The sequence below is a fragment of the Musca autumnalis genome, unplaced genomic scaffold (assembly GCF_047663935.1).
Source record: "Musca autumnalis isolate F117 unplaced genomic scaffold, ASM4766393v1 scaffold_1, whole genome shotgun sequence".
In the NCBI taxonomy this organism is placed as follows: domain Eukaryota; kingdom Metazoa; phylum Arthropoda; class Insecta; order Diptera; family Muscidae; genus Musca; species Musca autumnalis.
The window spans coordinates 327,017,276-327,036,170 of NW_027411644.1; the positions used below are offsets into that span (position 1 = coordinate 327,017,276).

The 18,895-nt window shown below is 38.5% G+C and overlaps 1 protein-coding gene across 2 annotated transcripts in view; it reads right to left on the bottom strand.

Moving 5' to 3' along the window:
* Nucleotides 1-18,895, bottom strand: part of htt (huntingtin) — a 135,934-nt gene that overhangs the window by 31,197 nt on the left and 85,842 nt on the right. For both annotated transcript variants that reach the window (XM_073962764.1, XM_073962763.1), the window contains 2 exons: nucleotides 10,943-11,211; nucleotides 9,870-10,118 (listed from right to left, as the gene is read on the bottom strand). In XM_073962764.1, coding sequence (XP_073818865.1) covers nucleotides 9,870-10,118; nucleotides 10,943-11,211 — 518 coding nt within the window. The remainder of the gene's footprint in view (nucleotides 1-9,869; nucleotides 10,119-10,942; nucleotides 11,212-18,895) is intronic.

The following is an 18,895-nucleotide window of genomic DNA, read 5'->3' on the forward strand; positions in this document are numbered from 1 at the left end:
TGATTTAATCATATAAAATAATTTATATTCTTTACTATTCGTTAATCCGAACAATTTGATAATTCGGACACCCCCGAAACCTGTGGTGTAGGGATTATCGAGATTATACTGTATATATGTGGGCAATATCAAATCTGAATCGATTCTTACCAAAATAAACATAGGGGCCAAAAAATCTCCAATTTTTATGCGAATTGGTCTATAAATGTGACCTGTACTTTGTTTTCAAAAAGACATGGCCAGATGGATAAGTGCGAATCTATGCGGATCATCAAAAGGAACTGTGGGTCTATTTCGTTTCCTTTTGCATGTTGCAAACTCATTCACTAAGACATAATATCCTTAGGGTATTAAAATATAGTTATCAGTGCAATCAGGAATAAAAATTCCGTGCGGAATTTGTTTCCTTTCCCCAATTTCAAAATTTTTTATTTCCATATTTATGTCCAAAAAGGGAATATTTTTGTCGATTCGTCTAGAATATGCCATAATAAAGCGAATCTAGTAGTTTTCAACTTTTAATAAATATTAATTTTAAAAGAATTTCACTTTCTAAAATTATTTTCCGTGCGGAAAATTCAGAGGGAAATATTCATGATTGCCCTGTATATGTTTTTATATGTCGTATGTTTTTAGTCATTTGTTATTCTGTCAGACAATTTTGGCCGAGCAGAAACTATCAACATATTTGGATACGTTCATTTTGACATTTCTGATTGAGTTTTTGAACAAATTTGTATTAGAAAGCAACATATGTTGTAATAAGAAGGCTGGGTTATAGGAAATTTTCTTAGTCTTTTAGTCCAGATTTATTGCTGTGGTGGAATAATAATTAATAACATAATAATCTGCTAAGAAATCGACGTTTAACGGCAATAAACTTAACTGAGAACACTTTTTGATGACTTTCCAAATTTAATTTGACGATTATCGTCAAAAAAATTAGTTGCATATTTTGCATATTTTTTGCATATTTTGCATATTTTTGCATATTTTGTGCATATGCAAAATATGCAAATATGCAAAAAAATAAAAAATATGAGCCTGTCATTGCATTCAGTTTTCTTCAAAACGAATTTTGGTCCAATCAGAATTTTCGTATCTTTATTAATAAAAAATATGCAAATATGCAAAATCCGATGTCTACTGATATCATAGTTCGCCAGATATAAGCATCGTGTCACCTAGTCTGACATACATTGTCTCCATCAGTGGATCACCCGAAATCATCACCTCCGAACGCTACACTTTCATCAATTATGGGAAAGATAATTGGCCTAGTTTCCAATGAGTTCAATAATCACCGCTTCAGATGTTCGGGTATCAGAAAGGACGTTCTAAATACTCGAAGTGAAACTAAATTTCCCAGCTGAGGCGACCTGATTACCAAATGAGCGTGTTGACCCAACCCCAGTGGCCCCAGAGTCAATGAGCTGACACTGGAAGATAGCAGGTTGGTCGGTGACTAAATCATCAGAAGAGATGCATCATTGGAGCCGCAATAGGCTAAATTACTCTCGAAGCTTGGAAAGAAGGAAGATAGGACCTCAGTCACTTTCGGCTGCTTTATGCTGACAGACCTGCAGGCCTATTCTGTAACTTTTGAAAAGTTGTTAAAATTTCTTTTGTTTTTGTTTCAGAATAGGGGGGCAGAAGAGGTGCACAACTTATTTTATTTGAGAGTTTGTCGAGCACAACTATCGATATTGTTTAAATTTCTTTTGTTTTTGTAACAACAATAAAACAAACAAATGAAATTTTTGTAAAATAAACAATGAGTAAACTTGTTAAAAAATTACAGAATAGGCCTACTGAAATGCCGAAAGACGTAACCCTCAAAGGGTTACGTTGAGGGTTACGTCTTTGGGCATTTCAGGTGACGATATATGAGTAGTACGTCGTTGCAAAGACTCATGGGGCGGTACTCCTCCCCAGAAATACACTGCACCTCGGCTATTTACCTCTCTGCTTAACTGCCTTACCCGTTTAATTCCCTCACAATCTATATTCCCAATGTTTTTTGAGATGAGATTTTTGCAACTGCCTTTCCCGCATAACTGCTTCATTTTTTTGGAATTTTATTAATGGTAGTTCACAGGCGTGCAGTGTAGTTACCCAACATGTGTTCTGTAAGCCACACAGCGTAACAACAACTCTCCATCTCCACACATATTAGTCAAAAACTCAACCAGAGCAAGCCGTGCGATAGGACAGTATTGGTGGCGCTCGACTTATCAAAATTACTCCAAGCTGTTTGAAGGCATTGAGCAGCCCTTCAGCCAAGTTTAAAACTTTGAATATTCAATTATATGTGTAGACACGGAACAAGGACAAGGAATCTAAGCCTCACTTGAGAGAAATTGACAGTTTCCAATGAGATGGCTTGAATCTCCACTGTATTTCACGGCACTGTTTGTGCGGATGATTGTACGATATTGGCATCAGGTACCTTCCCTATTGTTATTTGTGAAAGGCTAAACTCCAATTTGTCTAACCTGACCACCTTTTTCCACGCAATCCCACGGCAGCGGGTTTTCGTACCGGATTGACCGAAACCATTGTGTTTCGACCAGCGACTGCCAACCCTGCATGAAACCTGTGCTTTACGTAGGTTTCTATGCTGCTACAACAACAACAACCTTTTTCCACGCGATTAATATGAGTCACATCCCATATCTATCGCAGATGAGGAGCGTCAGCTGGCACGACGAACCAGAGTAGTTTTGGCTTAACTAGGTTCGGGATATTGCAGTCGACTAAATTCTTATAGGGCAAAGATCGATCGCACTGTGCAAAACAACTGCCCAGTATGCGGCATGGGCCCGCACAACATGCTGCACGTTTTCAACTGCCCTACTCATCTACTCCAGTGGATCTGTGGTTACATCCCATCGAAGCAGCCACATTCCTGGAACTGGAGATAGACCCAGAGCCAAATTGAGAAGAACGAACACACAATAATAAACACTGTTACAACAACAAGCCAGAGTAGTTTTGGCTCAACTGCGTTCGTCCCGGTGCAGCGGTCTACATTCCTATGATGAGACCGGGCATGCGGCACAGGTCCACACGACGCACTGGACATTTTCAACCGCACTGTCATGCCTACTCTAGCAGCTTTGTGGTTACAACCCATCGAAGCAACCACATCCCTAGAACCGGAGATAGACCCAGAGCTAGATTAAGCAGAACAAGTAAAAAAGAATCAGTCGGCTTTGCCGACAGAGATATACCCTCAGCCTATGTGAATTGAAATATTAATCTACGGAAAGATTGAATATATTTCGGGTCTTTTTTAGAATTTTGTGGCCATTTTGTACCTTTGAACTTGCCGACGATAATATGGATTAGGATTAAAGTTTTGCGGAGGGGCTACTTAAATGAATAGATGACATAGGAAGTGGATCTGATTTTGAGAGTCATATCTTTTTGATATATATTGGTCACACTAGTTATTTCAGTGGGTCATCTTATAACTTTTGGACTAGTATGCCAGGAAGCATGGACTTGTCCACGGAAAACATAATAAGGCTGTAAATAGGACCGCAACGAACAGCATCGGTATACATTTCCAAAGGATTTTCGAATAGACCCTAAACTGCACTTACACAAATGTTGAACTTTTTTGGGGAGGTACCCTAAGGGGAAGAAGAAGTTTTTGTGCTCTTCAGCCACTACATCATATAGGGGTTTTTACACCTTTCGGGCTGTATCCTCAAGAAGTACGGACTTGCCCCTGAAAAAACATTTATCGTCGTAATTGAGGTAGCGAATGCAAGTTGCTTCAACAGAAATCAAAGTGTCTCGAGAGCAGGTCTTAAAGTGAACCTATCCGAAATTTTGTGTGGGAGATACCCGAGGGAGTGGACAAATATAGTCCATATTTAAACCTGGTCTATAACTGGTAGAAGATGATGTGTAAAGTATGGACAAAATCGTTCAATCCCTTCAAGAGTTATCGTGCGCACAATTTTTCCGAACATTTTTGAACTTTTGCGGGCGAGGTACCTGAAGGAATGGACCGATTTGGATTATCTTCGAACATAAACTATGTTTGGACAAAATATTACGAAAACCAAATTTTGGACTGAATCGGCAGATCCGCTCGAGAGTTATTTGCGCTCAAACCATTACATACAGTGTCATAGGGGTTTTTTTTTGCACTTTAAAATAAACATATAAAAATAAACATATAAATGCTGTTACAACAACAATACTTTTTTATTGTTTTTCGGATCTTTTAGATCCGGATATTTTGGGAAGTAATCGGGATTCGAAGGAGTGTCACCGTGGTACAATGGTATGCACACCCGCCTTGCACTCAAAAAGTCTGCGGTTCAATTCCCCGGACAAGCAACATCAAATTTTCAATGGCGGCAAATGCCCTTTAGTAATGTTGGAGAAATTTCCTGAGTACTTCAGCCATGTAAAACTTCTCTACAAAAGTGGTGTCTTAGACATGCCGTTCGGACTCGGCGATAAACAGTAGGTCCCATATCATTGAGCTAATATAAATCGGGGTGCACTCATTGATGTGAGAGAAGTCTCCCTTGTCCCTTCTGGGATGTTTGTTGAACAATTATTTTATCGGGACCCTAATCAATAATTGGCAAAAGTTCGTTTAATGTATGTAATAACTGGTCTATCCCGAAACACCTATTTTTTTAAGTCATGCCTTTTCACATAGAAGAAAATATAAGAATTTTGATCACACTGAATTTATATAAAATTATCTAACATGTATTTTTTATACCTTGTAAAATCACCAAAAACCCTCTTCAATTTACACACCATTATAGTAATGCTTGCAAAACACTCGCTTCCTAAAATGTAATTTATAACTTTAATGTTTACAACTTTCAATATATTTTACAAGTGAATATAACTCTGACGCTGACTTCGGTTGCCAGTGTTTGATGGTAATGATGTTGGCAAAAATAGGATTAACAAAATGTGTAACACATCCGTTGGTTGTTTTTAGACTTATCCTTTTTTATAATTTTGTTTTTTATTTATATACATGTATACATACATACATACTTATGTTTTCAACAACACAACCAAAAAAGAAATCAACAGCAACAAAATTTGTATGTTGTTTGAAGTTTGAAAAGCCCAAAATTAAACAAAAAAAACATGATTGTTTATAAGCCACAAGTATTTCATAAAAATTTGTTGTGTTTTTTATGTAATCAATGTTGTCGCTGTTATATTTTATAACAACATTTACAAAATTAACAACAACAAAAACCATAAGTTTGTTTAAAGTGCATCGCTTGATGGATAAACAGATTGAAGTGGATTTTATACATACATATTATCTATGTATGTTCATATAAAATATATTGTGTATAGAATTGTTACTCTTATTTCAAAAGCATCATCATATGAGTTCTCACTAGATGAAGTTCTTTGATGTATCGTGATTTTTTTTTAGTGGATGAAGTGTCTGACATTTTTCGATAGTTTCTAATTATTGGCTACTTGATGCTACGGCATTGAAATAAAACTTAAAATTTATAACCTAGAAACATATTCGATACGTTTTCCAAACAAAGGAAACTGCCAATTAACTTTTATAAAGACATAAAATCTCTTTCACTTTGTTGGTTTTATTTTGTAAAATATGAATTATGTTATTTGGTACGTATAAAATTTTAATTTCCTTTAGATTTACTTTTGATCTCACTGCTAAAAGAACTGACATAAATAACCAAAAGTTATAATGAACCAAATTCACTCATTAGACAGTGATCAGAAAATGTGAAAAACCGAAGAGCCACAAGGGAAAAGCGTGCACTTGAAAGCAGCATCACAAACTCACACCAATAAGCCACTAAATGAAATCGCAACGACCCTGAAACAAAATTTCAACCTCACCTCCTACCCCACTGAACGCGCTCGTGTAAACGCAGTTGCAGTTACATAAATTGTTGGTGGTACGCCACGATGTTAGTGGTGGTGGTGGCATTGCCACGCAAAATACAAATAGTTTCATAAGTAAAACGTTTTATATTCCATTTCCGTAAAAACGACACCTGTTTAAAAAGCAAAAAGGATTGCCGCTTTACTGCTCGCTCACATAGAAGAACAATGCCATTGGCAATCGCAACAACAACAAGAGTTACAGCAGCTGCAGCTCATAGAAGGATGTTCACTTTGTTCGCAGTTTTGTGAAAAGCCCTTAAGTGCCATAATGTTATCTAAATTGTACTCGTAACATTTAAAGGAGCATGAACAGACATGCTTTTGATTACAAACATACACACGAGTACTACATACAGACAGACAGCAGCCTCATTCATACATTTGGCAAGTGTGCAAATGTCTTTTAATTTCTTTCCTTGTGAACAAAAAAAAAACTAATAGTTTTTCATTACAATTCGATGTTACTTTTCAACTAATAGACTATAAATGTTACGAGGGTCGAATGAAAAGTTGGGCTGAAAGTAGTTTTGGGAACCTACCACAGAGTGTCAAAGTAATTGAAAAATGACGTAAAGTCAATTCTACCAATAGTAAACCTGGGGACATGTTTTTGCAAGCCAAAGCTATTAAAAACATCCGATAATTTACAAGGAGATGGTCTAAATGCACACGAGCCAAGCTTCTAGGCTAAAACATGTATTTAAGGTAAGGTTTTTTGTTCGTACAAATTTCGTCTAAAGAGCATTGTAAATGCAAGTTGACCCTACTCCATAGTTGTTGTAACAGTATTTAATATGTTGTATGTTCGTTTTTTCTACCTAATCTGGGTTTGGGTCTATCTCCAGTTCTAGGAATGTAGCGGCTTCCACGGGATGCTACCACAGATCTACTGGTGTTAGTTGTGTATGTTTGGCAAGGCAATTGAAAAGGTGAAGTGTGTCGTGCGCGCATGTGCCGCATGCTGGGCAGACGTTTTGCACGGTATCATCGATCGTTGCCCTATAGAAATATATATTTGGGATGTACTCCGAGGACCGCATTCAAATAATAGTTACTTATGGCATTTGCAACTGCATCGGTATGAATGCTATTCAAATCTGCTTGATAGGCTTGTTTGTCTAGGGGTTCTATTTTGCAACGTAGGACATTTCTTTCTAGAACATGAGGATCCCTCCTGACATGCATGGGAGGGTGGTGTCCCATCCGCCATATGATTAGAATGGCTCTCACGGCAACACCCGAGCAAGTACTGCAACGAAAACATGACATTGGAATAAACTATGAAGACTTAAGGCAGGGAACCTCCTTATGTTTTCAGTGGAGTTGTAGTTCTCGGGGCGGCATTCTGACAGATTTGAACATTTTTTCCATCGCGTTGCACTTATATTCGTGGACCATATTGACGCCGCATAGTTTACCACGTTATACATGACCAAAAAGGTTTCTTTATCTGCACCCCAAGTGCTGCCGGCTAGGGACTTGAGGATCTTGTTTCAACATTTCAGCATGTCGCAGATAGCTGTGTCATGCGCAGACAACATAAATATGTTTTCGAATGTGACCCCTAGAAACTTGGGATAGTCGGATAGTGGTCGGAATTCTGCTACCATCGACCATTACATTCAACTCTGTTCTTGCTTCTGCCGTTCATGTGGTGAACAGAGTGGCCGTAAATTTAGTGGTAGATATTTGCATATTCCTCATTTCCATGTTCCTCAGTCAAATGGGAGTCCAGACTTTCATAAATGGCATCAGCGAAGGTACTTGACGCCAAGATCGTACAATCATCCGCATACGTCACGATCTCAATGCAGGAGAGGTAGAGTTTAAACAGTTTCGGAGATATCACCCCAGCATGGGGAACTCCCTGTTTTACTTGGCGGTGGCTTAGACTTCTTGTTCCTGAATTCCACCTACAAAATTAACCGGAGGGTACTCTGCTCAAAGACCTCAAACAGCTTTTGATAAGCCGGATGCCACCAACACTGTCCTATCGCATGGCTTGCTCTGGTTGAGACCTCGACTAATTTGTGTGGAGATGGCGTGCGTGCAGCGCTGTTGTCGTGCTGTGCTGCTTTTGGAACCCATTCTGATGATCGGCAAAAGGATAACTATTTCTGGGGAGGAGTAATACCTCAAGGGTCTTTGCTACGGGTGACAAAAGCAAAATCGGTTTGTACGATTCACCTCTACAGGCATCCTTGCTTGATCAACCTGCCCATTTTCCATATTTTGGGAACGATGCGTTACCATGGAGATTCCATCAGGACCCAACGTTTTGGATGATTTAGCGTTCTTGATGACATTCCATTGTAAATTGCGGTGGTCCCTCATCGGCAGGAAGAGATCTAATGCGACGTAGTACTCTTCTCTTGGCCTTGTCACTCCCGAGTTGCTCGACAAACTGTCTGTTACAATAAGTTGCACACTTCTTCGGATCAGTCAGCGTAACGTAGCCAAAAGTGATCCCACTATATTTATTTTTTCCAGGGTTCGATAGCTACTTAACTGTTGTCCCCAACTCACGTATTTCGGTTCCAATGTTGCAACTCTTAAGATGATTTTATTACTTTTTCCACCTATGGTCACCGACCAACCTGTTATCTTCCAGTGTCAGCTCCCTGACTCTGGGGTCACTGGGGTTGCCTCGACAATGTTAATAATCGCTTATTTACTAATCCCGTCGCTTCTGTCGGGAAGTTTGGTCTCACTTCGGGTACTCGACAAGCAGGTATATGGCGAGCGGCAGCAGCAGTGATGATGTCTCGAAACATCCTTTCTGCTAGCCGAAACTTCAGAAGGGTTATGTAGATCTCTGAAGCTGTGATTAGTAAACTCACTGAAACTAGGCCAATTAGCTTTCCCATGATTGACGAAAGTGTGGCGTTCAGAGGTGATGGAATCGGGCGGTCTTATAATGGAGACGACTATGGGGAGATGGTCTGATCCAAGAGAAACGACGGGTTGCCAGGTGACGTGATTTGTCAGACTAGGTGATGGTTGTGTCTGGCGAATTGTGACACTCTCCGCTATTTCTGGTAAAGGGGTGCAAAACGCGGAGCTACCAATCTGCGCAGCCAGCACTATACCCCTCTGCTCGTTTTCGAAGATTGAATGCCACAACTCATAATAAGCGTCCTCCAATACCAGACGGTTATGACCCTACAAAAACGTGCTAATGTTGAGTCTATAACCTGGAGTACAACTATTTATATGTATACGTTTAGCAACTCTACCTCGACAGCTTTACATCTGACTGCTACCCCCATACATTCCATGTACGGGTCATAAGAGCTAGGCTCAAGCGAGATAGGTCCGTATTGAACAGACTGGTGCACCTCCACTTTTGGTGGATCTTTCCTCAGTATATTGTAACCATCACACATCTGTAAGCTGCAGTTTTTGTTGAGCTTGGTTTCCTGTACCGCCGCTACCATGATATTCGTCCGACTCATAAAATCCACTATTTCCTCGATCTTACCTCGGAGGCAATTGCAATTGAATTGCAACAAGGATACATGCGACTGCAGTTGGGGGGACTGCGAGGAGTCGCGTATTCTGATGACGACTCATTGGGGCCTGTGTTTGCGCAGCATGCAGCAAGACAGTCTCTGTCGTAATCTAAAATATTGCTCTGTGACAGATCATGATTGGATTTAAATCGAACCATTACATCGCTCTTTACATAAAAGACATAGTTTTTCTTCTAAAAAATATTTAAATCATCCAAAACATGATTTTTTGAAAAATACGCAATATCCGCTGCCTAGTCATCATTCACACAATTCACTCCTGTTAAATGTACTTTCTCCACTTGTCATACCTCTTAGTTTTCCACTGAAGGTCATTTATAAAATTACTACACACAACCGCGCGAACATTGGGAAGACTTCACTGGGACAGTTGTGTGACGCAACAATAACTACTCCATTTGCACTTACCTTATGGTATCACAATTAATACGATTCCATCGTGTCGTGTGATGATAGAGTGAAAGTTTATTGCCCACAATTGGAAAAGTTTTGTAGGTAATTAAAAGTTCCATAATGGCTTCCAAGCAAATACTGCGTATTTGAAATTGTTCTTGCTGGTCCACCATATTCTCGTCGTAAACTTTATTGATCAGCAGCAGGAATGTCATAAAATATTCTTCGAATTGTTGACGTGTTGTAAAACCAAAAATCGACAATCTACAAAAAGAAAAAAACAAGAGATGAAAAATAAAAGGAAAATGCATGAGAAAATATGGTAGAAGAAGACAAAACGTCAATAATAAGAGGAAGAAATACACTTTAAAATAAGTATTTGAACATTTGAATTTGAACATTTAATAGAAAAATGATTAAGAAATTATAAAAAGGTTATTGTCAGGCATAGCCGAACGTTTTGGACTTTATATCAGTACAATTTTTAAGTAAATAAGCTATTTTATTTTCTCAGTACCACATAAGAGAACAAAAATCTAAATTATGAATCTCTTTTAAGGTATTCAGCTTTTATTCTCATATGAAAATTCGGCACCTTTCAGTATTATGTAATATTGGCAGAATTAAAAATTGGGTGATCAATGTAGAAACTTTATTTGATGTTGAAAACTAGTATCATTCATCAGAGATTTTCAATAATACCGACTTATTTCATAGCAAGCAATTCATTTAACATTATTAGATTAATTATTTACATTTAAGCTAACATTCCGAATTTTTTTAAGATCTGTGGAAAACTTAATGGACCGTTTGGGCTTTTTAAGAAAGAAGTGTGAAATAAATCAATTGAATTACATATGACTAATTGTGTGTCATTCACATACAAAACCCCCTTAATGATTTCATTGAACTGTAGTGGAATAATCCATCTTACAATGAGTTTATTATTCCCTTTATCATTGACACATTTTAAAGTTTTCCACTCGTCTTTATATTCATCTAGGCGTAACTCTTCAACGGTATGTTGTGATCCAATTGCTTTAATCATACATTCCATGGTGTCACGGTGAATGAACATTCTTACTTACCTTCGGACAAAACTCTTCAAAATATCGACATCACTTAGACTTTCAATTGGTATAATTGGCAACATTGAATTGCTGGTTACCATTGCCGCCGTGCCGCCACTGACCGATTGATTTTTATGATGGGATGGCGATGTTGATGGTGATGCTGCAGCACTTGTTGTACACGAAAGTAAACGTTGTTGTTGCTGCATGATTTCTAGGGGTGTTACGGCTGTTGCATAAAACAGATTCATTCGCAATGTTGAAATACCAATCGATAGTAAAACATCCTGCAATGAAAAAACATGGAAGGTAAACACAAACAAATGAATGAGTGGATGAACAAAAAATGAAGGCGTTTGAGCTGATGACAGTACAGTTGAAGATGTGATGCTAACTTTAAATCAATATTGCATGAGAATTTTTGTATTCTTTGGAAAAGTTCTGATTTACTTGGTTTGAATTAAAGTACTCCGGTCTTAAATAAAAATACATGTAATCTATTTAAATGGAATGTTTTAAACATAGTCTTATACCCTACGGCATGATAATTCACAAATGGCACTCAGTCTACATTGCAAAAGATCGAGGAAAAAGTGAATTTTATGTGTCGAAGAATAAAGGGTCACGGCGGTGCAGGGAACCAAGCTCAGCGTTGTGAAGGTTACAACGTACTAAGAAAGGATCACACCAAAAGTGGTGATGGGGAATTAGCTTTCCTATTACACTAGTATGATCAATACAGACCTATCTCAATTGAGCCTGGCTCTTATGAACCCTACATGGGTGGAGTCGCCTCGGAAACTAGGCTATAACTCATTTTTTTGTTGGCTTACCGATAAAAATCGATATAAATAAAACGCAAAATTATGAATGAAAGATACCAATAAAAGTTGACAACACTGTTACTACAATACAGACCTATCTCAATTGAGCCTGGCTGTTATGAACCGTACATGGGTGGAGTCGCCTCGGAAACGACCTATAGTGGAATTCTGTAACTCATTTTTTGGCTTACCGATAAAAATCGGTCTAAATAAAACGCAAAATTATGAATGGAAAATATTAATAAAAGTTGACAACACTGTTACTACCAGTAGGAGTTAGTGACAAGATTATTTTGGTTTTCAACGTACCGAAAAATTTTGTTAATTACATTTTAATTTTCCCGATTTTTTTCGGTAGCTCCAAATATGAGTTACAGATTTCCACTACAGAGGGGTATGTAGCTGAGCAAATTGATAGCTCTACGTTTTGGACGATCACTGAAGACCTCCCTACCAGAATTAGCGGAGAGTGTCACAGTTCGCCAGACATAATCATCGAGTCACAATCGTGTCTGACAAATGACGTCACCTGACAAGCCGTATACTCTTGCATGACGCCATATACCCATAATTGTCTCCATCCGAAGACCACCCGATTTCATCACCTCTGAACGCCGCACTTTCATCAATTAAGGGAAAGCTAATTGGCCTATTTTCAGAGAGTTCACTAATCGTCACTTAAGAGATCTACAGAACCCCTCTGATGTTCGGGTAGCATAAATTACGTTCTAAGACATCATCACTGCTACAGCCGCTCGCCATAAATCTGCTGGTCGAATACCCTAAGTGAGACCAAACTTAACAGCAGAGGCGACGGTATAAGCAAATGAGCGCGATGAGCTTCATCGTGCCAGTGACCCGGGAGTCAGGGAGCTGACACTGCAAGTTAACAGGTTGGTCAGTGAGCATAAGCTGAACAAGTGGTTAATTTATCAACCCTGAAAAGAAGGAGGATGGGACCTCAGTCACGTTTGGCGACGTTACGTTGACTATCCCGAAGAGGTGCTGAAGTAATTTCAATCGACAATTTGTCGAGCAGCCCGCAAGTGACGGGGTGAAGAGAAGAGGAACGCTAAATTATCCATAGGGTTGGGTCCTGATGGAATATCCATGGTAATGTTGAAACAGCTGGATGGGCCGAGGAGTATTTACTAAAGTTCTCATCGTTCCCAAAGTCTGGAAAATGGGCAGGGTGGTCCCGCTACTGAATCCAGGCAAGGACGTCAGCAAAGGTAAATTGTTCAAACCGATTTCGCTTTTGTCGCCGGTAGCAAAGACCCGTAATGCTTAGTCCTCCCAGCGCCAGAAATTAGCTATCCAGTTGCCGATCATCAACATGGGTTCCGTAAGCAGCATCTCCACACTTTTTAGTCGAGGACTCAACCAGAGCAAGCCGTGTGATTTATCAAAGGACATAAAACAAACAAATCTTCAACCAAGTCTGAAACTTTGGATGATCAATTATATGTGTGGACGCAAGTCGTACGGGAGTTCCGCAAGGTAGTGTGATATCTTCGGAACTGTTTAACCTCTACTCTGCTGCATTCCGCCCTCTTTAAACGGCATTGAGATCGTAACGTATGCGGATGATTGTACGAGCTTGGCATCAGGTAGGTACCTTCCCTGATTTCATTTGTGAAAGTCAAAACTTCTATTTGACTAATGCTACCATATTTTTCCCACAAGCAGAAGATGCAAATATTCACCACTAAATCGACGGTCACTCTGTTCACTACATGATCTGCAGAGGTAAGCACTGAATTCGATATTATGGACGATGTTAGCAGAATTTCGACCACTAACTATCCCAGGATTGCACTATAGGTAATTTGGACAGGTTTTTAGGCAAAAAGTAAATTTTTGCACTCTTAATAACGCGAGTTTTCTAATTTGATTCGAAGAAAGAACATGTCAAATTCTATGGATGTGCAATTTGTTTTCAAAAATATTCAAAACTCGCGGTATAATTCGAAGTTAAAATCAAAATTTAGAAGACAAAATAAAAAATGTTAAAAAAAATTAAAAGTCAGAGCAGAATTTAAACGCAATTTGTAAGAGTTTGGTAATAATTAAATACAAAGATATGATATTCAGTGGAATGGTGGTGGTGTGTACTTTCTGTTTTAAGAAATAATTTTCTTCAAAATGTTTGTTACAGCAGAAGAAATCGTCATATAGGATACAACCTAAGAATTGTTTTTTTTTTACAAAATTATAGTTTTATATTATTGACTTTTACAAAATTGTCCAACTTTGACCGTAATTCTGCTACCGGGAATATCTTCAGCAAAGGGTTCTGAATCAACTACATAATTACCAAGGTGCGATTTTTTGCGTTTTTTGAGTTATATCACTTTTTTGAAGGTGACCTCCTTGCAGAAAAATATATATTTTTTAAATTTTTTGTTTGGTGAAGGAAATATTAAACACAAAAAAGCATCCGATTTGAACTAAAAAGACATTTTCTTTAAAAAAATATTCACCAGGTGTTCTAAAAATGTACAGGCGTATTGTGGTCAACATTTTTGTTAATTATAGCCGTAATATGTTCTAACTAGGGATAACGATTGCGTGATTTATTTGGTCCTTTAAAAAAATAATATTTATAAAGATCTTTTCGCCAATCAATATTTTAAACATATCAACGTTTATAAAAATCTTTTGGCGGATCAGTACTTTAGTTCATTGTAACCATTTTTGTTTTAACCGCGTTCATTGGGTTGGAACGAACAAAATAGGTAAAATGAGAACAGGGGGTAGGAAAAAGAAAAGTTGTTCGCTATATCCGGTGTTCGTTGTAAACAAGTTCGTCTGTAAAATTCTTATTAAAGCCTACTTTTAAATGTCATATGTTAAAATATTTGAAACAGTGCTTAAATTCGTCGCTATCGCTTGTGTTTTAAAGCGGGTCTGAAAATCCAAACAAATTGTAAAAAATTCTACTCGCGGGGTAACAATTTTTGTTTGTTATAATCGTGATCGTTTTAAGAAGTTCAATGTATGTACAAATATTTAGAAAAATTCTTTGGAAACATAAAACTTTGTTCGTTATAAACGTAGTTTCTTATAACCGATGTTCGCTATATCCGAATTTTACATTGTAATTCTTTGTTTTATCTTACTTTTACATATAAAGCAATAAAAATGTATAAAAAGCCCACATATCCACCGCTATTAATTTTTGCCTCAAAAACAGGCCAAATTACCTATAGTGGATTGTAGGGGTCCCATTTCCACGAATATAAGTGCAACGCGATAGAAAAATATTTAAACCTCTCATAGTGCCGCTCTGAGAACTGCAACAGTGTGCCGCCTCATGTCTTCAATGGATCAGAGACAAAGATTCATTCAGTACAACAACACAATGGCATGCTTTCTTTGCAGTACTTGCTCGTGTGAGAGTCAGTGAGAGCCGTCCTAATCAACATATGGTGGATAAGATTCCCCCACCAAGGCATGTCAGAAGTATGTTGATGATCAAGAAAGAGAGGTTCAACGATACAAAAGAGAGCCCCTAGATAAACAGGGATGGTGAAGCAGTCTAAATTCCTATAGAGCAAGGATGGAGGCAGAAGGTCGTCCGTTCGATTCCCCGGCCAGACAACATCGAACACTTTTCAACGGTGGCGAAATACCCCTCAGTAATGTTGGTGACACTTCTCTTCAAGTGGTATCTTAGACACGCCGTTCGGACTCGGCGATAAAGAGTAGGTCCCATATCATTGAGCTTAATATGAATCAGGGTGAAATCACTGATATGAGAGAAGTCTCCCTTGTCCCGTCTGAGATGTTTGTGAAACAATTATTATTATACCTTCCGGTACCTCCTCTGCAAAAGTTCTACACTTTTGCGCTTTTATCCAAATCAAATTTATTAGCAAAGTAAATAACCCAAAAGTTTCCGTATTTTGTGTCCAAAACAAGCCACATATATCTGAAAGCCCCCTAAATACAGCCTTATTCTAAACGTAAATTCCACGTGAGTTTTGACTCTCTGCCATTTCAACTTAAAAGAGAGGCTGAATTTATGTTCAGAATAAGTCTGAATCAGCGTAAGTAAAAATACTTTAAATAACATTTCTAATCGTTTCGTTTCGTATTTTCCATAGGGACAATACAAAACGAAACATAACCCACGCTGGCGGAGTTCGCTGTTTAGTTTCGTTTTGTTTACATTCGTGAGTGCGAACAAAACGATAAACGAAAAGTACTCAACTCTAAAAGAGCAGATAGAAAACTAAATAGTAATAAACACATGTGAATAAATCAAAAACGTTTGGTGGTTGATAAAATATTCACTGTGGTATGTTGATGTTAGTTTATAGGGTTGTTAAGCAATCACATGTGTGTGTGTGTGCCTGTGTGTGTCATTGACCATAACACACGGCAAACGTTCGCCAAAAAATCTTTTTGTTTCGGTCGTGAATGAAACAACTCGGCAAAGCATAGCCGAAGTACATTTGAGGAATCGTACGGTTTTCATCTTTTTACATTGAAAAGTTTGTTATTTTGTTTTGGTTGTGAGAATGAAACGATTCAGAGAAGCTGAAAAGTTTGTGGCGTTGTATGATTGGTACGGGAATCGTTTTGTTTCTTTACGTTCATTGAGTCTGATAAACAATCAATGTTTGGGGAAAAAGAATTTCGGTTTTGTAGCCGGTTTTCGATGTGACCATAAACGAAAGCCTCAATTCACACAGGCGGAGGGTATTATATCTCTGTCGGCAAAAACGACTGATTCTTTTATACGATTTTCTTATTATTGAGAAAAATTAAAATTCAAATTATTAATGAGATTTTGTTCCACCTAAACACTAACATAATTTACCGGCAACATAGTCTACCGGTTGAATCATTTATTATTCTAATCAATTATTCTATGGCTTCATCTAAACCAATTTGATAAACTATTTACCATTCCAAGAAGAATGTTCAACATTTAATTAAAGGTACAAATTTCAAAGCAATAAAATCTTCGATTACTTAAATTAAAAGCTCTCACATACACAAGCATATTTGCAGGCAGCGAAATGTATAACTTTTAACCCTTAAACTACTCCCACGGGCTATAGAATTTAATCATTAACACACAACACAGTACGTTGAGGTATTATTTATCACTTACGGAGTGACCCCCAATTGTAAAGCCCAATAAAAGCTATTTGATTTTTTTTCGAGAAAAATACGAATCTTCTTTGGTCGATTTTCTCTTTTTATCTGAAAGAAAAGAAAAAACGAAAGAAAAGAAAAACAAACCCCTCTAAAGTTGACGAACCCCGCAAACGTTTTAAGGACCATGATCTGCGAATCTGCACCTGGAATGTTCGCACTCTTTATAGAGAAGGTGCAGTCTTCGCAATGGCAGACGTACTTGAAAAGTACAAGTCCGATATTACTGCCATACAGGAAGTACGATGGATTGGGAAAAGCGTCACAACAACACCTAAAGGTGACGCACTGTATTATAGCTGCCATGACGTAAAGCATGAGTTTGGTTGCGGATTTGTAGCTAGTCGGAGACTAAAACATCTGGTATCCAGCTTCGCCCCAGTGAATGAAAGACTTGCTGCAATTAGAATAAAAGCTAAATTCTTCAACATCAGCTTTATTTGCGCTCATGCTCCCACTGAAGAAAAGGACGAACAGACCAAAGATATATTTTACGAGCGCTTAGAAGAAACATATGACCGTTGCCCTGCCCATGACATTAAAATTATTCTAGGTGATTTTAATGCCAAAATTGGAAAGAAGAATTTCTTTGGCCCAACAGTCGGGAAATTCAGTCTCCACAGTGAAACATCTGACAATGGTATGAGGCTGATAGACTTTGCAGCTGCAAAAAACATGGTAGTTAGCAGATTTAATCATCTCGATATTCATAAGGGCACCTGGCTGACTCCAGATCAAAGAACAAGTAATCAAATTGATCATGTTGTGATAGATGGAAGACATTCATCGATCGTGTTGGATGTACGATCGTTCCGAGGCTCAAACATTGATTCGGACCACTACCTTGATGCAGCAAAATACGTACCCTTCTAAACGTTGCAAATAAAGCACGAACAGACACAACGCGGAAGTTGGACATCGATAGGCTGCAAACACAACAGATAGCCACAGCACATTCCACTCAACTTGCCCAATTGCTTAATGAGAGCACTCATTGTCCCGATAACATAACAACACAATGGCAAAGTATTGCCCACTCCATGCAAACAGCCGCAAAATCCATACTTGGATACCAGAGACCTCCACAAAGGAATTCATGGTATGACCAGGAGTGTCGTGCTGCTACCGAAGAGAAAAATGCGGCATATAGAGCTACTTTACAATCAGTAGCAACGCGTAGCGAACGAGAGAGATGTCGGGAGAAAAGGAGAAATGAGAAACGTCTTTTCCGCAAGAAAAAGAGAGAAATAGAAAAGCGGGAGTGTGAAAAAATCGAGATGTCCAAAGAGTGAAACATCAAACAAATGGTTTTGGTACAGCCACATCCTCCTGTAGAGACCAGCAAGGTAATCTGGTAACAGATACAGATAGCGTGCTCAGGATATGGAAGGAACATTTCTCCAATCTGCTGGTATCCAATAGTAGCGAAGACGATGATACCACAGATCCAATCCCAGAAGATGGTATAGAATGTATACCGCCCAGCCAAGATGAGGTAAAAACAGCAATCAACCGGCTGAAGAATAATAAAGCAGCAGGAGCCGATGGCTTACCAGCCGAGCTGTTTAAAACCAGAGGGGACGCGCTGATAATGCATGCATGATGCATCAGCTAGTTAGCACCATCTGGCAGGAAGAACGAGTACCCTACGATTGGAACCTGAGCATCCTGTGTCCCGTCCACAAGAAAGCAGATAACACTGTATGCTCCAGCTATAGGGGCATAAGTCTTCTCCCTATTGCCTATAAGATAGTGTCAGGGATATTATGCGAACGACTAAAGCCCATGGTCAACGAAATAATTGGACCATACCAATGTGGCTTTAGACCTGGCAAGTCCACCATTGACCAGATATTTACCCTGCGGCAAATCCTGGAGAAGGCCCAAGAGATGCACATATCACCTTTTTGTCGATTTTAAAGCAGCATTCAACAGTACCCTCCGATCAAAGGTATTCCATGCAATGTCTGAATTTGGT